Source organism: Ascaphus truei, chromosome 5 (assembly GCF_040206685.1).
Source record: "Ascaphus truei isolate aAscTru1 chromosome 5, aAscTru1.hap1, whole genome shotgun sequence".
In the NCBI taxonomy this organism is placed as follows: Eukaryota; Metazoa; Chordata; class Amphibia; order Anura; family Ascaphidae; genus Ascaphus; species Ascaphus truei.
The window spans coordinates 159,520,936-159,544,283 of NC_134487.1; the positions used below are offsets into that span (position 1 = coordinate 159,520,936).

The window sequence follows — 23,348 nt, forward strand, 5'->3', positions numbered from 1 at the left end:
ATAGTCTCAAGTGTTGGATCTTTGGGAGATGGGCTTTCACGTTATTTCAACTGCAATTTGCTTCCGTAATTGAGGAATCTCCCCTCGTTCATATGGGACTCAGGAGACTTACAGGCCCAAATCAAACATTTCCAATGGGGTTAATAATATATTTGGGTCACTCTTGACGTGACATCTCTCTTCTCAATTTTTCATTACGACATGGGGCTGGCAGCTGTCCGCCCCTACTTTTACACACCACTTTTATTCTTGATGCAATTTCTTTTTTTACTCACACACAATTATTTTTTGTTTGATCATAAATTTTACTTACAGCAATGGGGCACTGCCATGGGGACAAGTTTTGCCCCCTCTTATGCAAACTTGTTCATGGGGTGGTGGGAAGCTGAGTTTATTTTTGGGAGCACAAATCACTTTAGACACAATATTATTTTTTATAAAACATTTATAGATGAGCTAATTATTATTTGGGATGGAGACTGACACATTGTTGTTCTTCTTTGATTATATCAATGACAATAATTATAATCTAATATAAAGGAACACATTTTTAAGAGCAGACAGTTGCCACCCCCAAGCTGTCATTAAAAGTATCCCCAAAGCACAGTTCCTCAGACTGCAGAGGAATTACTCCACCTCACATGATTTCATGCAGCAGTCTGAGGAACTGAGTGGACGTTTCCGCAAAAGGGGATATAAAAAGGAAGATCTACAGTACAGGGAACCCTGGATGAGGTTTGCAACATAGAAAGACATACTCTTATACCTGACCAACACTCCAAAACAAGGTTTAATAAAAGAAAGAAATTATCAAGCTGGAATGGTAAGAACAATAAGATAGATCAAAGAAAAGATGAAGTGCCATTATTCATATCACAATACAATAGATGCAGCAACCATAATACACAAACATTGGGACCTACTTCGAATGGATCACAACTTATGTAAACTTGTAGAGTCAGGTCCCAGATTTGTATATAGACGTGCAAAAACCATTGCTTCATTTATAGCACCGAGTGTAGTGAGCACTCCAAGTGAGAGAACCTCTACCTTTTTGACTAAAGGATCCTATCGATCCTACCTCTTTTACTATTGTGTATTTTTTAAAACCATTTATTGTCCGGATATAAGTGACAGTCTGAGTCCTCATAATCAACTAATATCCCATAATGGTCTAGGCAGTTAGAAAGATAGGCATTACGTTTTAGCCAGGACTTGTTTTATTTATTTAGGAAATGGATCAAGGGGGGAAAAAAAACAACAATGCCAATTTTGATTAGTGTGTAATTTAGGGTATTGAAGTACATATTTACACACATAAATGTATACATATACACATACATCTCTTTATAGTCACTTTGATAATTGTTAATATATGTCTTATTAAACTCTTGGCGAGTGATACAGAGTGACCATCGAGACAATAGACCTCACTAAACTGACTGGACATCACCAAATATCAACCGCTACTTTGGCCACATTGACTTTTTTTTAGACACAGCCGGCCCAGACAATACCCTCGGAAGAGGAAGACAAGGAGCGGTCGGGCGAATTTTCTAAGAGATCAGAACAAATGGGGCTATGTAGAACAAGGACCTAAGAAAACCAGCAAAAACAACAAAAATACCAGACACCCCAAGTAATAAATGTATCCAGTATGATTCTTAGTAATAAACATAGCTCATTCCTCAGTAAGGGGCTTAGCTATTGTCCAACAAATAATATGGATCTATTTGAAACTTTTAAGGATCTAAATTTATTCTCTAGAAAACTTCTAATTCATAAGTTTTTTAGTAGAAAACATCAGGTGGTCTATGCTACTCATGTGGACGATGTAAAGCGTGCTGTATGATAACATCCACAAAAGAATTCTATAATGCAACAACTCAGAAAAAAATTCAGATCAGGGAATGTATTTTATTGTAATATAACTAGTGCAATATACTTGGTAAATTGCACCTGCGGAAAACAATATGTGGGTTAAACCCATCGACCTTTCAAGGTACGGATCCTAGAGCATCTTGGGTTCTTTTGAAACCAAAAAGATACCCTAATTGCAATACATGTTCTAAATATTCATCAAGGTGAAAGCAAAGTCTTGCATTTCATCAGAATAGTACATATTCCTTGGGGTATAAGAAAAGGAGCTTGGGACAGACGTCTCCTACAGAAAGAATGTTGATGGATATATACTCTCAATACATTGACACCAGAAGGGCTGAATGAGGGTTTTATATTTACTCCCATTTTAGAATAAGAGCTATGGAGATGGAAAAAGGGAAAATGGCTACCTCGTGTGTTTTTACGTATACATACGTGGTGGATATACATCTAATAATGCCTTCTTTAATCTTTGAAAATTAATAATGACACTTTGGAATGGATATTTGTGTCGTTTTGTGTCAACGTATATGCACGATGACATTTACATCTATACTAATTGATTACAACAGTATATCATAATATATATTGCTGGCTCATATTGCCAATATAAGACCGTTATCATGATATTATGAGTGTTAATATATTAGATGTCTAAATATTTCTGATATCTAAGATAAGATCAAGCAATATCGACCATTATATTGTTTTTTATTATCACACAATTTACATTGGATTATCACATTTATGTCCACTATGGGATTTCTAGGGGTGATCTGGTATAAAGTTTAAATTATCAATACATTTAGAGGATCGTTTAGACTACTTTAGGCGGTCCAAAATAGAGTAGTTCATTCCTACACCAAACACTAATTTAAATATATATTATCTTTATCACTATCACAATTTGTGATATTTCACTATTTTGGTTTATTAAGACATATATTAATCATTATCAAAGTGACTATAAAGAGATGTATGTGTATATATATACATTTATGTGTGTATATATGTACGTCAATTCCCTAAATTACACACTGATCAAAATTGGCATTTGTTTTGTTTTTAAGTCCTGGCAAAAACTTAGTGCATATCTTTTTAACTGCCTAGACCATTATGGGATATTAATGGATTACGAGGACTCAGACTGTCAGTTATATCCGGTTAATAAATGGTCTTAAACAATGCACAGACTGCTCCGCTGGATATACATCAGCTGTGAGAAACAAGCTATGAACTAACACTCCTCCCATTTCCCTCCAAGGGATTGGTGTATCTAGCTAGATGCTCCCACCATACAGAGTACTTAAAGATGTGGAGACACTGCGTACTTGACTCCTCCACTGAAGAAATGTGGGCAACCACATGAAACGTGCGTAGGGATTTTAATGACGCCATGACGTGGTGTTCTTAGTGGGTGGCGGTACTTCTAAGGCACTCCGCAGACAAGGTTGTATGGCGATGTTTTCTATTCCATTGTGCTACATTGGTTAATTACAAAAACAGCGGAGTATCCACTTCTAAGGCAGCTTGCTGATCAGTATGTATAGTGGTTGTTTCTATCTGTTAAAGAATTATACTTTTAAGAATTTAAACCTAGCTGATCACTTACTACAAATCGTTATTGCTGCCATAACACTGCATCTAACTAAAATGTTATACTTAACCCATTCAGGTGGTATACAGCAAGATACTATGTATGCATGTGTGATACATCTTGTGTGGATATTACTACTAATAGACATTAGTGTCAACTGAGATAATATGCTGATCAGTATATATAGCGCTTGTTTCTACTTGCAAAAGCATAATACTTTTAAGAATATAACCTAGCTGATCATTCACTACAAATCGTTTTTGCTGCCATAACCCTGCATCTAGTTAGACAACCCATTAAGGGTGTACACAACAAAATACTCTGTATGCATGTGTGGAACAGCTTGTGTGGATATTATTACTATTAGACATTAGTGTCAACTGAGATAGATTATTACAGGGGAGCGCAAACTTTTTGTGCTGCGCCCCCCTGTCTCTCTGCCCCGGCTCTCGCGCCCCCCTGCCTTCCTTCAGCCGCGTCAGATGACGCTGCGTGGGCGTGTGACGTCAGGTCACATGGTGCCGCGGCGTCTATTGACGCCGCGTTGCCATGGTGACGCAACACAGACGGCTGAATCCCGGTAAGTAAACAGTTGCAGGGGCCTCACGCGATCCCCCGGCATTTAATTTAAATGCCTGGGGGAAGAGCGCGGGGCCTCTGCAACTGCCCGCGCCCCCCCAGCACAATCTCCCGCCCCCCCTGGGGGTCGCGCCCCCCACTTTGCGCACCGCTGGATTATTATACCGAATAAGACGAATGTACTTCCTGACTATAGCATTTTCTAATTGGATAATTACTATTTTTTGGATACCTTCATTATACTGGTATTCACTTGGTCTAATTGGCTAAATATGCCATGCTGTAAATTGTAGCATATACAGTACAACCTATGGTCGAAGTGGAAAGCTATTGTTTAGCTACATTGGATTTAAATACCAGACACAATAAATACCGTTTATTGATAGACCATTACTAAAGTGTCACAATGGTATTCTGTAGCTGCCGCTACTATAAACCCTCTGCACCGGACACTTTGTTTCATATATTCTCTCTAATTTTGGCTGAGCGGATAATCAAAGACAGTAGAACTTTGGTCAACTACCAATAACTCTTGGAGGAGATGGCCAGTCACATCACAAAATAGAGTACTCTATTTGCCTTATGTGCCCACAGTAAAGCCAATTTGAAATCAATACAATTATTATTACACCTCCCAATTAATACTGGGTCAATAGTGTGATAATGATACAGTCCTAATTCTGTATTCCCAGTTGCTGGCGCGTGAGCAACTTTGTGACCTTAAGATGGTTCGCAAGTATGGCAAATATGTTTGCATCAGTCTAATTTGTTCTTTTCACTCCATCTGTGAATCCAGGAATCATGGTGGAAAAGAAGAAAAGCAGATAATTAATGAGTTGGATTAAAATCAGATATTCAGCTAGTTTGCGGTCCAAACTCCTGTGTGTCAAATACAAACATTTTTGCACGCACATAATATGATGAACCTATGTTTAGAATTTGATGCATCCTATTGTAATGTGTTTTCAATAATGCTGTGATTGATCCACATTTCCACCCATATTTTAAAAATTGCTTACTGAAATAGAATAAAGGAAAACAACTTCTAGATATTCAAAATACAATTTTCAGCCTAGACCTATTGCAAAAAAGGACTTTTTTATTGCTCCATGGTAATTCTTTTCTACTACTAAATCTACAAATATATTTGCTTTCCCTAGTTTTTTTTTTTGTTTTTTTTCAAGTTAGGGGGTACTAGCATTAGTCCAATAAGTAGCTTTGAGGGAGATCTAAAGGTTGATAATTAAAAATGGAAATGATTTACAGGCCCCCAAGGGAGAAACAGGAGGTGAGGGGGATGCTAGTTACTGATGGGGATGTTACCATACAGACTATTACTGTACTACTACCACTTAGTAGACATCACGGGTGATCTTGGACTACTAAGGCCTTAATATCCAAAAATATTGTTTAACAGATTTTCATTATGTTTAGTTAGAAGGAAATTGCCATAGTAACTACCGCAATTTTCCATCATTATTGCCGAACACCCAGTAATGTAAAACTATTTTGCATATGTAACCCCCATTCCCTATGCCTATGGGAAGCCGCGGGCGACTATGCGTGCTGCTGATACCTGTACGGTATGCTTCTGGGAGCCTGGGGTGGTCTCTCTCTCTCTTAGTACAGCGCCTCCACCTATGAGGGATCCCAGCGTTGGCGGGGTGACTCCTCATTGGAACCAATACAGTCAGTAATAAACAGTATCACACCAGATAATATATAACTTGTATTTACTGACACACATATAACAATACTATAGGATATTATGCAATAACAATACACAACACTTGTTGTGGTTTTCCCCCAAAGTACTGAGGGTGCCTTGGGCACCTACTGTACACCCCAGTGTCCACACAAGCAGTCCCACCCAAAATGTGAGGTAGTGCTACCCCTCTTGTGATGTGATGGTGTGCGATGGTACCTTCCTGGTCTCAGGTCAGACCAGGGTATGTTGACAGTAGGGTGATGCTGTAGCAGGCCTCCGACACCAATCGCCTCACGCCTTAGGGTCCTGGCTTGTGCCCGTGCAGTGTGAACTCCAGCCGAAGCGTCCCACACCAGATCCACAGCAACAGCAGTCTCTTGTCACTGAGCACTATAGGAAAATCTCTACAGCTAGGGGCAGTCCCTAAAATACTTAAACCGGGTGGCTCAGGGCCTATCTGGGGCCTAAGGGGGCAGTATATAGTCCTTGCCAGGAAGCCACTGGCTCCCTGGACACTACTTGCTCCTCTCTTGTTTTCAACTCCCTCATGACTAACTGTCGCCTCCCTGGTCCCGCGGAGCAATTCGCAGTTCAAAAACGGCCGCTCGCTCCTGTTTGCCGCAAAGCCCCCTATGGCAGTGTTTTCAGCAATGCCAAGATGGTCACCGCTCCCGCTGCAATTGCGCATGCGCGCCAGATCCAATATGACCGCCGCCACTTTGCCCCGATCGCGCGGAGCAGCGGAGCCATTCCTCGTCCCGGAGGCAGGGTAGGGGGGACAATAGGGGGCCTCCGCTACATATATATAATTCTAAGTGAACTGTCAGTAAATCCGAAAAAAATATTGTGATGTGATATTTGTTTCTTAACGCCGAATATTATTGCGGATTTAATGACTTTTAGTGAATCCAGGCCATTGTATATTTGCAGCGAATGTAGAAACATTGTTTATAATTAACTATGGGAATTCAAGCAAGAGTTGAAGGGTGACCCCATTTACGGTGGAATTTTTTGGGGATCATCCTCATGTTTTTCAGTTCATAAATTACTCATCCCAGAATTGAACATAAATTCGTTTTCTAAGGCTAGAGGCTTCTAATCCATAATGTCAGGCTAGGGGATAATGTTTTTAGCAGAAGAGAGATGCATTAACAACTAATTCAGTTCTTATGGTACAATAGGTGTTGATGTTTTACTAATTTTTTTAGAAGGAAGTACACATTGTAGTTTCTTTGTAGTAACTGCATTTCCTCCACATTTTCCTTATTTAAAAAAAATTATTCACATATGAATTATTTTACTTTAATAATTATTTAAATACTTGGTTGAGAAGTAATGTCCTAGGCCATGTTTCTTTATTATGTAGAAACGGCTTGAATTTTACATTCAGTACAGTACGTTTTTTTTAGTGAATGTAAAACAAGAGATCAGCATTTTCGTTACCAAAAGAGGAAATATGAAGTAAAGGAGTTATTATTACAGAGAACTCAATCTTTTGTACTGTATGCCAAACGTTATCTAATATGCATGGTTTCTACTTTTACAATACTTGCCTGAAATACAACCATTTGCAGCAATTATATCGTTTGTGATTTTGTGTTTCAGAAATAGCATATTTTTATTCTTCAATCTACTTGTATAATAAAGTATATCTACGGTATGCTTTAAATGGCTTAATATATTCTCATTTACTGTATTCTGGGATTTCCAGATAATATTAGCTGGGTTTATCGCAGAGGTACCCGTACTCCTTTCACTTATTTAATAATAGGGATTTAGTTCATCAAAAAGGTCAACCTACGGAGCTTCCGGTGACGTCACCAGGGATGGTCGGGTGAAAGAGGAGCTCCGTGGATCCTACTGAATAAACTACTATAAAAGGACACCTAAAAGCCTGAATTTTTTTTCCCCAACTCGGCTCAGGAGGAGAGGCAAACACCCCAGAATGACTTCCAAGGGCAAGAAGCAAACAGCCCAAGGGGTTTCAAACTACTTTACCCCGACTCAGAAGAGAACGGAGGAGCAGGGGAAAAAGCAAGATGGCGGCGGAGCACGCCGCTCACCAGCCACCTCGGGGGAGAATGTACACCCAGAGGAGAGGGAACCCCTAACAAGGGAATATATGGAGGAACTGTTTACCGCCATGCATGCCAAGCTTCACCTATCCCTACAAGCAGATATTAAAGAAGCAGTGCGGGACATGAGAGAGGAAATCTCCTCGCTAACGTCCAGGGCGACTGAGACAGAGGCTAAGGTGGAAGGAGCCCTAAATCGGCAGGCGGCAATGGAGGAAGAAATAAGATGCCTGAGGGAGGAGATCGAAACCCTAAAGGAGAGCCAGGAAGAACAAGAAAATCGAGACAGGCGCCAGAACATCCGAATTAGGAATGTCCCTGAAACTGTCGCCCCCACACAAATAAAGGCATACCTCCTGGAGCTGTTTACCACGATATGTACAGACATCCCAGAGGGAGACCTCGAGATCGATAGGGCCCACAGAGCTCTGGGGCCCAGGTCGGAAGACCCCAATAGGAGGCGCGACATAATCGTGAGGCTGCATAGCTACACCACTAAAGAAAGAATTCTAACGGCCTCCCGCGAAACAGAGCCCCTCACCTTCCAAAATGATATCATACAACTCTTCAGCGACCTCTCAAAAAGAACTGTCCTCCGGCGCAAGGAACTGAAGCCCCTTACCTCCTTCCTCCGAGAGAAAGATGTGAAATACCGATGGGGCTTCCCGTTTAAACTAATCGTCAACAAGGGAGGGAGGTTCTTCACAATGAAACACCCCGAGGACATGCTGCCGTTCGCCCAAGCGCTAGGCCTGACACCCCCACCATCGTGGATGTCGACCCCCCCACACCGGGGGAGAGAAGAGCAAGGAGACGGCCCTGCACGAGCATCCGAGAGGATCGCCGCCCTCCAACAGAAGACAATGAGGGACAAATAAATAAATAAATAAATACAGGACTTACCCTTGATCCCCCGGACCTGAAGAATGCGAAGATTACTCCACTGCTCCACTGCTCCGGGGACGGAGCCTCAGTGCGACTTCCCCGGAGGATGGCCGACACGTGCTCTGCCCGCCAACTCCCTTCCCGCGAGACGAGGACCAGAACTGGATCACGCCGAGACTACCGCCTACCCGGAAGAATCCCCCCGTCAAGAAGTCCCTCCAGACGGCAAACCTAGCCACCCCAACCACTTTGTTCCTGCCCCGGCGCAATGGCCCCCCCGATCGGAATGGAGGAGGGCAGGGCGACTCCCGAGACGCAGCGGAATCAACTCCGGCCCAGCTTGATCGAACGGGGAGCAGCGGAGGGTTTGTGGGGACTGTGGGGGGCGGCGGGAGGGATTCGCTACCCATAGAGACCCGAGGAACGGGTCAATTGCTACGCCGTCCGCCCGAAGGGCCCCCCCCTTGTTCTTCCCTCCTTCCCCATGTTTAACAGGGGAGAGCCCCTGACAGTAGTATTGGGGGAAAAACCCCATCTGACGCCCCGCACCCCACCTCCCCCTTACCTATCCCCCCATCCCCCTTACCTATCCCCCCATCCGCGGGAAAACGAGCCCAGGTTTAAAAAAAAAAAAAAAAAACACTCCCCCTTCCTGTCCCCTTTCCCCCAGACGATACATGGGCGCATAAAACAATAAAAGGAATCCCTGCATAGAACTTAGGTGTTCCCCTAGCAAACTGCCAAAAAATCATAGGGGCACAAATTAAAATTAAAGCCAATAGTCTACTCACAGGAGTCAATGGGCGCCCGGGGCTCCGGTCCCAACTTTGTGGGGAAGTGAAATATAGCTGTGAGCTCCACCTGCTGGACAAACTAAAGAACACCTACACTGATGCTTAAAATCGAAATGCATGATAAATGTGAAAATGTAACCCTTGAAAGGGAATGTTGAAAGCTCCCGCTATTGATGTTCCTTGAGCCCTGTACATGACCCCCCCATGCGTCAATGTGTCGATATAGTGGGGAATGCCAAGGAGACCCGTCATTTAACCCATACAAGTCCACGCAACTACCCCCCTCCCCCCTCACCTCTCACCTCTCCCCCCTCACCTCCCCCCCCTCCCCCCTCACCTCCCCCCCCTCCCCCCTCACCTCCCCCCATCCCCCCTCACCTCTCCCCCCTCACCCCTCTCACTTCCCCCCCCACTTAACCTCTCTCCTTCCCCCCCCCCCCCCCACACTGTTGCTCAAAGCTGATCCATATGTATCATATGAAAATGTTTCCCCTGAAAAGGAATGCGGAAGGTCCCCAGCATTGTTGATTCCGGCTCCCTATATATCTTCCCCCCCCGTGCGTCAATATGTTGATACAATGTGAAATGTCAAAGAGACCCTCCAGCTTACTCACACAAACCCATGCGACCCCCCCCCTTCCCCCTCCCCCCTCACCCCCTCACCTCCCACCCCCCCTTCACCTCCCACCCCCCCCCCTCTCACTGCCCCCCTCTCACCTTCCCCCCCCACACTAATGCACAAAGCTGATAGGTATAAACAGGAATGCGGAAAGACCCCGGCGCTGTTGTTTCCTGTCCCCCATGTATGTTCTCCCCCCCCCCCCCCCCGGCGGCGATTCTTTGATATAAAGTGAAATGTCATGGAGATCCACCTGCTAACTCCCACAGGCCCCCCCTCCCCCTCCTTCCTCCCCCTTCTCCCTCCCCTCCTCCCCCCCCTCCTTCCCCCCCATCCCCTCCCCCCCCCTCCCTCCCCATCCCCTCCCCCCCCCTCCCTCCCCCCCATCCCCTCCCCTCCCCCCACCCACCCCACCTCTCCCTCCTCCCCCCTCCCCCCCTCTTCCTCTTCCTCCCCTCCCCCCCTCTCCTTCTCCCTCCTCCTCCCTCTCCCCCCCCTCTCTCTCCCCGCCGCCAACGGGCTCCTCCAAGCTCCCAATTAAAGAGTTAAACACGCACAAATCAAAGTAGGTGTTGATGGTACACACAAATGTGTTCCCAAAGATTACTTGCATTGTTGGTACAAGTCAAAATATAAGTTCAATGTGACATTGTTACCCTATAGGAGGTACGATTGAAAGCTCCCTACGATGCAGATCGAGGTTCCCCGGTTATGTAACTCCAAAGGGGTAGTGTTGAAAGCCTCCAACATGATGGTTTAATGCTCTAGATTCAAATAATCTCCTCTATGTTGAGATGTTGTTACTGTTTGAAACGTAGATAAAATAGAGTATCTGTGGAAAGTACATGCACAGCCGCAAATTGGCGAGCCCCAACTGGTGGACAACCAAAAGAATACATGCTCTGTTAGCATAAGGTGAAATAAAAGTTATATATGACAATGTAACCCAAGTGGGGGGGGGGGGGGGGGGGGGGGGGGGGGGGGGAAAAAAAAAAAAAAAGCTGAAAACCCCCAGCTCAGTGGATACAGGTCTCCGGCCCACATAACCCCCCCCCCCCCCCCCGAGTTGATAGACAGTTCAAAGTATGATGGATGTTGGTCCCTTCCGGATAGGCACAAATATAGACCCTCCCCCCCTATTCACCCCCCCCCACCTACACCACCCAACCCCTCCCATCCACCCACCTTACCACCACCCCTCTTTTTCCCCCCACCCCCTCAACCTCCCTCGCCCCCCCTTCCCTCACCCCCCCTACCTACCCCCCCTACCCACCACCCCCCTCCCCCCCCAGAATAGGCCTTTTCCCCATGGTCCCAACCTAAACCCCTGAGCCTGTACCAAAGGTGTAATAGATAAAAATAAGGAAGGGTCCACGTCTCCCCACCTGACCTAAAGAGGCGGCAGATCCAGATTCACCTCCAAAGGGCCTTAAGCCCAACAACCGGTTAGTAGACTACCGGTCTCCACTTTTACTAGGCTACTCTGAAGCCTAGCCTCTCTCTTTTTCCTTTTCACAACTCCATGCTGACACTGTCCCAGCAGGACCCCCTCCTCCCTTCCCGTCCCAGTCTTTCCCTTTCCCCGTTCTTCTTCCCTCCCCCCTCTCCTAGGGGGGGCGACGATAACCTAGGTGATTATGCCCCACAGACTACACGGCCCCGAACTTTAAAGGAGGTAAAAGAGGCACCAAAGCAGGCCCTCACTGTTGGGAAAGGTGAGGCTCAAGGATATTTCACTGCCAAAAGCCCCTATGGCTAGCCCCTCTACAATCAAATTGGTCTCTCTTAATGTGAAAGGCCTACAAAACAATAGAAAAAGACGACTAGCCCTCCAAGAAATGAAGAGGTCTGGCGGAGATATCATCTTCCTCCAGGAGACGCACTTTACATCTCAAAACCCGCCCAAAACATTCCAAAACGCATTCCCTTTGGGGTTTTATTCCTCATTTAGCAGTAAAAGAAGGGGAGTTGCTATTTTAGTCCGTCAAGGAACCCCATTCAGTCAAACAAAGACAGTAATAGATCCAGAGGGTAGATTTATTGTGGTATATGGAACACTCTCAGGCACAGCGATCGCTCTGGTCAACTTGTACGCCCCAAATGAAAATCAGACAATTTTTCTGAGAAAAGTATTAGAGGATTTAGACCCAGAATACCTATCTTCTGTAATAGTGGGGGGAGATCTAAACATGGTCCTAAACCCAACAGAGGACAAATCACTCACCCCAGGCCGACCAAACACACCCCAGTCTATAAGCAAGGGGAAGAGATTCAGAGAAATACTTAAAGAATTTTCAGTAATAGATATATGGAGAACCCAACACCAGGGCCAAAGAGACTATACATTTTTCTCGGCACCCCACCAGACCTACTCTCGCATCGACTATTTCCTGGGATCAAGGAACGTCCTAGAGGCCGCCACATGCTCAGACATAGGCCCGACAACCTGGTCGGACCATGCGCCAATCACCTTAACACTATCGGTCCCCTTCGTAAAAACCTTCTCCTATAATTGGAAATTAAATGACACACTATTAAATTGCCCAGAGGTGGAGAGGAAGATCAAAAAGGCACTTAAGGAGTACTTTATTAATAACTGTGGCACGGTCTCATCACCCGCTATACTATGGGAAGCCCATAAAGCAGCAATCAGAGGTAATTTTATCTCCATTGCCTCCCATAAGAAAAAAATTAAGGCAAAAATAATAAAGGATCTGACAGAGAAAATAACTAATTTGGAACAAAAACATAAAACTAACCCATCTAAAAGAATATATAAAGCATTGACCACCACTAGAAATGAGTTAAAAAACATCCAACTTGAAAGTGTGGAAAAAGCCCTTAAATGGACAAACCAAAGATACTACGACAAGGGTAACAAGGCCGATAGACTGTTAGCCTCTAAGTTAAGAGGCGTACAAAAACGATCCCAGATCACGGCGATTAGGAGTGGGTCTGGCGGGGTCCTATACAACGAGAAGAAAATAGCGGACGAATTTACTAAATTTTACTCCAAACTTTACAATTTGAAAACTCAGAAGGGGGCCTCGGAGTCGGCAAGGGCGGAAGCAATTTCAAGCTACCTTGCTGACTGTGATCTCCCCACGTTGACGGAGGAAGAAAATTCCCACCTCAACTCCAAAATCACTAAAGAAGAACTGATATCCGCAGTAAAAGCCTCTAAAATATCTAAAGCACCAGGCCCAGACGGCTTCTCCAATACCTATTACAAAAGGTTTCTCCCAATCTTAACCCCACATTTGCTAAGCCTGTTCAATTCATTCCTGGAAGGGAACCCTATCCCTTCATCAATGTCCCTAGCTAACCTGGCCATTATTCACAAAGAAGGGAAAGATCCGACACAATGCGGGAGCTACAGACCCATTTCACTTCTAAATAATGACTTGAAACTATATAGTAAAATCTTGGCAAATAGACTAAACCCTATTCTGCCAAGATTAATAAACATTGACCAGGTGGGGTTCGTCCTGGGGCGCCAAGCCTCAGACAATACCAGAAAGATCTTTGATATTATTGAACACGTCCATCTTACAAACTCCAAGGCAATGCTATTAAGCTTAGATGCAGAGAAGGCATTTGACAGAATTGATTGGCTTTTCCTTACCAAAACATTAGAGAAATTCGGCTTCAAAGATACATACCTAGAAGGAGTTCAAGCGCTGTACCAAAACCCATCAGCAATTGTAAAATTGCCTGGAGGAAACTTAGAGAGATTCCAAATAAGAAATGGTACAAGACAGGGTTGCCCCTTGTCCCCCCTTCTCTTTGCTCTCACCATAGAACCTCTGGCGGCTAAAATTCGAAATAATATAAATATTCAGGGCATAACGATTGGAAAAGCAAATTATAAAATTTCCCTGTTTGCCGATGATATTATCCTAACACTAACCAAACCTCAAACCTCCCTTCCTAATCTCCAAAAGGAGCTTGAGGACTTTGGGGGTATATCGGGATACAAGATTAACAGTGATAAATCAGAGGCCCTAAATCTCAGCCTAACAGAGCCAGAAGTGAAACTAATTAAAATAAATTTTGCATACAAATGGAGCCCTTCATACATCAAATACCTGGGAGTGAATGTATCAAGGGACTACCAGTCACTATATCAGTATAACTACCCAGCTCTCTTTGACAAAATCAAAAAGGATTTGAGCAAGTGGGAAGATTATCAGATATCGTGGATCGGAAGGATGATATCTCTAAAAATGAATATACTCCCAAGGTTACTGTATTTTTTTCAAACCCTCCCGGTCCATGTCCCCGGCTCAGAGCTTAAAAACATCCAAAATAGGATGTTCCATTTCATTTGGCAAGGCAAAAGACCCAGAGTAGCCCGATCGGTTCTGTTGTCATCACGGGGGAGAGGGGGCATGGGGGTCCCGGACATCCAGAAATATTATCAGGCCGCTCAGCTAAAACAAGCGGTACTATGGAATACAGATCAGACCCAAAGATGTTGGCTCCAAATAGAAGCACATTATGCTAAAGTGCCTTCCCTGCCAGCATGCCTATGGAGTATGGAAAGAGGAGATATGCCACCGCAAAAATTTAAACTAAGAACAGCAAGGCACACATGGGAAGTCTGGCTAAAAACTAAAATCAAATATAAGCTCGCCTCTACGGGCTCACAGCTTACACCAATATTTGATAATCCTAAATTTCCCCCGGGGTGTGCATCAAAACAGTTTGACCAACTAAAGTCAAAAGGAATAAAGACACTGTTGGATATACTGTGCCTAGGAAGTCTCTTAAGCTACAGGGATCTGAAAGCGAAATATAAAATACCAGATTTGGATGCGTTTAAGTACCTCCAAATTAGGCACTTTGCCCAAAAGACTTCTCCAAACCCGGAATTCCCTTTACCCACTGGATTTGAGAGACTATGCAAGTCTGACTCAGACCAAAGGGGACTAATCTCCAAGATCTATTCAGAAATGGAAACAAGGGAAGGACCCCCTAGGCATGACTACATGCTTAAATGGGCCGCCGACCTGAATGTAACTATTGAAGAGGAAGATTGGGAAGAAATCTGGGTAGCGGCCTCTGAGACATCTATATGCACCACCACAAAGGAAAACATTTATAAAATACTCTACTACTGGTATCTCACGCCAGTGAGACTAAAACAAATCTACCCTCTGGCATTGGATCTGTGTTGGAGAGGCTGTGGTCAAAGGGGAGACATGGCCCACATATGGTGGACATGCCCAGAAATTAAGAAGTACTGGACTACGGTCCAAAATTTAATAAAAGAGGTCACAGACCTCGAGTTACCCATTGAACCACTGACCTACCTACTGGCCAGACCAATTGAGGAAATTGGTCGACCAACTAGGAAATTAATCTCCTTTATCCTCACAGCGGCGAGGTGTGAAGTAGCGTCTTCCTGGAGGAAGGTAGCCCCCCCCACTAAGGGAATGATAAAAAAAAGAGTCAACGAAGTGATGCTGATGGAAAAGCTCACAGCCTACCTAAAGCAGAAAACTAAACCATTCGAAAGGGTGTGGGAACCGTGGTTGACACTATAGGAAAGGACTCCCCTCCCCTACCCCCACCCCCCCCCAAGCAAAACAGGAATCCCCTCGGGGAGGACGATCAGCCCTAATAACTGGGACGCAGGCCGCCCAGAAGAAGACACTCTCTCCCCCCCCCCCCCCCCTTTTTTTTTTTTTTTTTTTTTTTCCCACCCCTTCCCTCCCTCCCCCCCTCTGTGCTCTCTTTTATCTTTCTCCTACTTTGGAACTATACTAAGCTTCCCCCTCTTGGGAAGTGATCTTTGTGGGCAAATTACCTTGCCCCCCTTCCACAAAATTTGAAAATGGTGTTATGTATTGGGATGTAAATATTGACACTTGTATATATGTAACTGTGTATCTACCCAAAAAAATGTTTGGAAAAAAAAAAAAAAAAAGGTCAACCTACCTTTTATTAATTTTTCATTTATTCAAGTTTCTAATTCTGCGCTGGCTACATGCCCAAGCATAAAAGCATTAGCCATTTTGTAAAATGTTTGAACATTTCTTATCTTTTTATGTGTATTGAGAGCTTCCTTTAGTCTTTAGATCTTCGTATACAAATTTAGTCAGTTCTGATCTTACAATGTTAATTATCAATGGAAATCCCAGAATGTGGTGGAATAAGTAGTGTATGGTCTACAGCTACCTGATTTTGAACTAGAAATGTGCTTTGAGACTTGTAATCTTTCTATTTGAACTACAAAATAAGATCTAAACCAAGTGAGTTTATGTTATGTAAGTTATGTATCCCTATAAATACAACTAAATTCCTTCAATATCAGGTGTTGTGTTTATTTAAGCAGTAGACTTTATTTGTATGTAGACTTGTTAAACCATAATACGTCTTAGGTATGTGACCCAACAAATGTCAGGTCTTTCCTGCCTTTCTGTTTAGTCAACAGAAGCATTTTTTTTCTACATTCCCCATCTGGATGCAAGAGAAAACTTTTTGATTTAACCAAGTGTTGGTATTTTGCGATGGCACTTTATTACCATTTATTTGTGTCAGCTTTAACATTTAACAACCTTCAGCCATCAAGTTAAACAATCTTATTATACTGAACATATAATGCACACACTGTGCTGTAGCAGTTGTCCCAGTTAGATACAAGAGGAAAATAAAAACATTTACTCAGTAAATGAAATACAGTAGTAATAAGCTTGTTAGAAAAAAATATTTTAATGCGAAAACATACATTTATTTGCTGGTTCTGATTTTCTTTTGTAGTTTACAAAAATAGTCAAAGAATTGAGGGTGAATGGATGCATATAAGTAATTGTTAACCGGCTGTCTATATTGAATAATTAGGGGAAATAGTATAAATTAACAAATATCCTTGTCTAGGCAATGCCATAGAAAAGAAAGGAGGCAAAGAATTTTGGAGTCTGTTATTGAACTGCGGAAAAAGAATGGGCCATTGGACATAGCAGGAGGTAAGAGGAATTTTTTCTGTGTTTTGGGGGGGAAATATCATATACCGAAAATGATACTAATCATTTGCTCAAGAAAACCTGTTGTGCTCAGGGGTCACTGTGTGGACAAAATGGTGCATTTAACATTCCACCTTTAACTATGTTATCAAACATTTGACCGTCACATTGCAAAATTGTTTATCAGTATTGTCACATTAGCAAAAGAGAGCTCCTGCAACCACTAAGTGGTGGTGGTGAACACAATTATTCGAATGTGCAATCTCAATTTTTTTTGGGCATAATATTTTAGCTCCTCTGTTCTAGATTTAGGTATTATAAAGAGCTGATACTAATAGAATAAAACTGTATATTTCCAAGAACGGATGAAGAAAATAACAGTAATGTTTTTCTAGTATTGAATCTAATTTTGAATCTTTTAATCCAGCGGTGCGCAAACTGGGGGGCGCGCCCCCTTGGGGGGGCGCAAGGTTATGTAGGGGGGGCGTGAGCTGCGTGCAGGGAAACCTTGGGGCGGGCAGAGCTCTGCACGGGCGGCCAGAAGCTCCGTGCTGCTGCTTCTATGCTGTCTTGCAGAGGGGGGCGGGGCCTTGCTGCGGGCCTTCCCTGCACACAGACAAGCCCTCCTCCTCCTGTCTGTTACCCGCCCGTTTTCAGCAGCACATGGGGGGACCTGTTAGCTGCAGGCTTAGTTACTCCCTCCCCCATCCCCCCATCCCCCCCTCCCGTGTGTGTGTGTGTGTGTGTGTGTGTGTGTGTGTGTGTGTGTGTGTGTGTGTGTGTGTGTGTGTGTGTGTGTGTGTGTGTGTGTGTGTGTGTGTGTGTGTGTATATATATATAGAGAGAGAGAAGGGGGAGGGCTGCAGTGTGTGTGTGGGTGGGTGTGGGTGTTGTGTCTGTGTGAGTGTGTGTGTGTGTGAGTGTGATTGAGTGTGTGTTGTGTCTGTGTGTGTGATTGAATGTGTGTTGTGTCTGTGTGTGTTGGTTGTGATTGAGTGTGTGTTGTGTCTGTGTGTGTGTTGGTTGTGATTGAGTGTGTGTGTTGTGTCTGTGAGTGTGTGTTGTGTCTGGGTGTATGTTGTGATTGAGTGTGTGTGGGTGTTGTGATTGAGTGTGTGTTGTGTCTGTGTTGGTTGTGATTGAGTGGGTGTTGTGTGTGTGTGCTGTGCCTGTTGGTTGTCTGTCTGTGTGTGTTGTGATGGAGTGTGTGTGTTGGTTGTGATTGAGTGTTGGTTGTGTGTGTTGTGATTGTGTGTGTGTGGGTGTTGTGATTGAATGCAGTGGTGCACAAACTGAGGGGGGGGACGCCCCGGGCGCAAGATTATTTAGGCGGGGCGCGTGCGGCAAAACCTGGGTGTGCAGGCGAAAAAGATGTGCGCGGGCGGCCAAGAAGATGTGCGCGCGCAGCCAAACAGAATAGTGCAGATGGCGGCCACGTGATTCGGAGGTATAGGGGAGGAGCACGCCCCGCGCTGTGATGTCAAACGCCCCTCCTTCCGGTGTCTGCCCTACAATAGCGCTGTGTTCCTGCTCTCCTCCGCTGGCAACCTGCTCTCTGTGATCCTCTGCAAGTGAAAGGGTAGGCTGTCACTATATCAATCATACTATGAATGTACAGAAATAATAATAAAAAAGTGTAAACACTTCCCCGCTCGTGCTTGCAAAATTATGCAGGACACGCTGTGCTCATGCTTGGAGAGTTGGTGATGTCACCGCTCTCAGCGGTAGCGTGGAGGCAGCCTAATTTTGCAAGAGTGAGCTGTTGAAGTATGTAAGTATTTAGGCTGTGCTTATAGTGCCGGCGACGTGACGTCGCCTGAAAACAAATGCATTGTCGCCGCCGCTGCATGCACTTATAGTAAGCGTGACGTGGTGACGCGATTTTTTGAAGCCGGCAACATTTGATTTTTCAGGGGCTGTCGCCTCATGTGACAGCCCCTGAACCAATCAATGGCCTGGTCGCCCACGCCACTGCCGCAAAGCGAAATACAACTTTTGCTAGCGTTGACGTCGCCGTCGCGGGCACTATATGCGCGGCCTTAGACATACAGTACCGACCAAGTTTATTCTAATGCGGCTAGAGCCGCAAGCCGCGAGGTTTCCCGGCTTTGATGCCGAATCCCCTCGGCGTGCCGCTCGTCACCGATGCGCGGTCACGCTTCATTGGGAGCGTGCGCGCACGGCGTGTGTGCCCAGGGCTCCCTGAAGGAGCCCTGGTGTCCCGCGATGTGGGGGATGGCGGTGGGGGGGCTCCGGTGGACCCGGAGAGGGGGGGGGGGTGCCTCGATCGGAGGACCGATCCTCCGAGGCTCCGGCGCGCGCACGGGACACCTCGGCGCGCGCCCGGTATCTGTCGCGGCCGAGACCGGGTAAATGTTAGAATAAACTCGGCTGCGACAGTATTTGTATTTACATTGTATACCGTTTAATAAAGGTTTTTTTTTCATGTTATTTTGATTACATCAGGCAGGGGGGGCCCGAGAAATTTCATAGATAAAAAGGGGGGCTCGGCATAAAAAGTTTGCTCACCCCTGTTTTAATCTATCATGATCCAAATGCAAGTGTTTCATAATCTCTGCACCTCTGTATAAATCCGTGCAATTTTGTAGCCAATTTCTTTACAGCTGTGTGATACTGGTTTATGTATAAATCACAGACCTCTTCAAGTTAACCTGTAATACTCAGCAGAGGACCGTTCCTTTTTTTGGAAGAACATAACTTCACAGGCACACACCACAGTTACATTATACTCCTAGAGCAAAAAAATTGCAGTGTTAAGGTGAAGCACTTAAGTTGCCATATTGGCCACATTTTGCATATAATTCCCCATCTGATTACAGGAATGTCAGGTTGTTTTATTAGATTTCTCTCAAATTTATGATGTATTCTCCATATGCCAAATGAAACAGTGGGGCATAAATTAGAACAAATTGGAAATGTCTAGTGCTCAACTTCTTCAATATGTTATGGAGCAAGGTCCTACTGCATGATTATTCTTGGTACTCCCCATACTCCTTAAAATTTATAGGTGACCCTGGTTTTCCTGCAATTACATTATTTTTGTTTCTTCATGATGGCTCTTTTATGTCTCTTCACAGTCTCTATAGAGAAAAAGCAATAATGCTAAAGGAAGGAGTATGTTCATACCAAATAAACGCAGGTCTTGGTCACCTTTTGAAAGATGTTGATCTGAAGAACAGTAACTCTCAATTACTTGCAGATATTGCAGTATTAGTACACAATAGTGTCCTGGAGTTACAGCTACAGAGGTAGTGTGTGATAACATAACATATCCCAGTCTAACCCATAGATTCAATGACAATGTTAGCATAGAATATCACAGTATGTCCTATATAGCTAAGATACTGTAGCAGCAGAGAGAATAATAATGTCTGCTGTATATGGGAATTAAGAATGTATGAATGAAAAATAACCAAATATAAATGATGTATTCATAACAAGATATGATTAGGTGCCACACTGTTAAATAAAACATTACAAGTACTTTTTTTTTACAATTTGATGTTGTTCATCTCCTTGGTGAACCGTTCTTCTAAAAAAAAAATGATTATTTGTCACAGTTTTAAAATCCACTTTACATTCCATTAAAGATATTGCATTTTATCATTTGATTTAGACAGCGTGCCGTGATAGAGACCAAAAGTTAATTCATCTAGTACAGTAACTAAACTAGCCAATAAACTCACTAAGATGATTTTTTTTTTTAAGTTGAAAGACATTCCTTTGTAACTCGTGTATTCTTTTATTTTGTATCTGCTGTTTGTAATTAGCTGCAGTGAGTTCAGGCCACGGATTGCCTGCAAAGTTTGTCATCCACTGTAATAGTCCCAGCTGGGGCTCTGACAAGTGTGAAGAACTGCTGGAAAAGACAGTAAAGAACTGCTTAGCTTTGGCAGATGAGAAGAAAATTAAATCAATTGCTTTCCCCTCAATTGGTAGTGGAAGGTAAGATTGGGCCAATAATCTTGTAATGGTATAGCATTATGTTCTTCAAATGCACAAAAGTAGAGACAATGTTTTATAATATGATAATTATTCCTTTTTGAAGATGGGAATGTGGTCTTCTGTATACAGTATATAGTTGTGACGTTTCTTCTGTGTGGGAGCCAGCATTCTGTAAACTCTACATTTATGATATACAGTATTTAGAATTAGTGCTAAATAAAATGCATAAAGCAGCAATGCCCGCAACTCCCCCCCCCCCCCCACCCCAATAAGACTATATATTAATTTTTTTTTAAATGTTAAAATCATGATTGTAATCTATAGTTTCTGAGGTTACCATGGCAACCTTTAGCCTGCACTGGGCTCTTGGGAGAGCTTTAATAAAATCTCCCAGATACTTGGGGGTAGATCCACAGAGCTCTGTTAAACCTGAGATACTAACGTCCATTAGTTTTCCTCAGTTTAACTGGTATCCACAAAGCTGATGATATGCAAATACAACGTATGTTCGGTAAACTAGCATTGTTACGTTAGCTACATTAATGGGGATTTTCATTGCGCAGAAATGCGTTAACCAATACACTGCACGTTCATTGGCAAAAATACAACGTTCTTTCCAATGAACGCACATGCATTACAGACACATTACCCAGGGGGTCTAGTGAGCCTGGCAGTTCTGCCACAAAAAAGGAGACAATGATTTTCTGTAAACATTGTTTTTGTTATTTGACCTGATATGGTGGGTGAAAAAGGCAACAAGAAACCTCCACCGTTAGCATACTGTATAGCAAAAAAAAAAGATCACTTGGGAGCACATTCACATGTCTTAGACAGGTCTTCAACCCCGCCTTTCACCATTATCACCTAGCATACAGTGCTTCCACTGCAGCAAGCGATTCTGGGAATTGACATGCAAATAAGTCACATTTTGCCTGAAATCCATTTTTACATGGAACCCTTATAAGTTAATGCTACAGCATTGAAAATTGCAAAGCCAGTACAACCAACCTCACACTGATGAGACCCATTACGGTGGAAACATGTCTGTGAATGGTTTCTCTGGCTTTGCATCTGATTCCCATGCTGTGCTTAAAAGCAGTGTTAACAGTGAGCATTATCTTATAAGGGTTCCATGTAAAAATGGATTTCAGGCAAAATGTGAGACGGTGTGCTCATTTGTATATCATTTCCAAGAATCCCTTGCTGCAGTGGAAGCACTCCATGCTAAGTGATAATGGTGAAAGGCAGGGTTGCAGAACCTGTCTAAGACGTGAATGTGCTCACAAGTTATCTTTTTATTTAATGTGTGTGTGTGTGTGTGTGTGTGTGTGTGTGTGTGTGTGTGTGTGTGTGTGTGTGTGTGTGTGTGTGTGTGTGTGTGTGTGTGTGTGTGTGTGTGTGTGTGTGTGTGTGTACACATGTAGTGAAAGGGTTATGTTCTACACTCAGTTATCTGGGTACCACGTAAGACCTATCGTTTTTGCTTGTAGGCTATTCCCAGAAATAACTCTATGATAATCATGGTCTGGATGTGAATAAAGGCAGGTTTTGGCAAACATTCATCTAGTGATGTTTAACTTTATTATATCAAATGCTAACTGCATTATTTGATTTCCCAGTTTGGCTATAAGTTACATTTCTCACTTTGTCTGAAGCTACCCACGTTCTTAAATCAACTTTTGATCTCTTGGGCCACCTTGTTCATCACCATTTTGAATAGTTATGATTATCTTATTATCAACCTGCTGAACAGTATAGAATGGCACATAGAAAGTCATGTTTTATAACCCATTGCTCATCATTGCACATTTGAAATTGCTGCAACATCCAATTCTTAATTTTATGAGTTCCCAATTATCCCATTACAAAAGCATACATTTATTAAGTTTCAGGGACCTATTCAGTAAACTTTGATAAGTGACTAAGTGACACTTTGGAGTACTTTTCTATCGATTTTGCATGTGTAGCTATTCAGATAGCTTCGATAACATGCTAAACTCGCTAGAAAACTGCTTCTTCCTAATCGATAGCACTCTCACAATGTCAAACCAAGCAGTAGCTCAAAAAATGCTCAACTTGCATTTTTTGAAGAATCGAGCTATTCAGGTAGCTCTGAGATGCACATTACAGCTGCAACTCGCAGGTTCTGATGTGACGGATGAAAAAAAAATATTCTTACATCGTACATTGGATTGAAGCCGGGTGTCTCTGGAGCTGACATGCATTGATATCAGCTCCGGAGACCCTCTGCTTCCATCCTATGTAATAAAAATACA

The 23,348-nt window shown here is 43.5% G+C and overlaps 1 protein-coding gene across 1 annotated transcript in view; it reads left to right on the forward strand.

Moving 5' to 3' along the window:
• The window catches only part of MACROH2A1 (macroH2A.1 histone), a 92,303-nt gene that overhangs the window by 58,999 nt on the left and 9,956 nt on the right, over window positions 1–23,348 (forward strand). Inside the window, 3 exon segments of the mRNA XM_075601131.1 lie at window positions 17,021–17,053; window positions 17,056–17,109; window positions 20,898–21,072. Coding sequence (XP_075457246.1) covers window positions 17,021–17,053; window positions 17,056–17,109; window positions 20,898–21,072 — 262 coding nt within the window.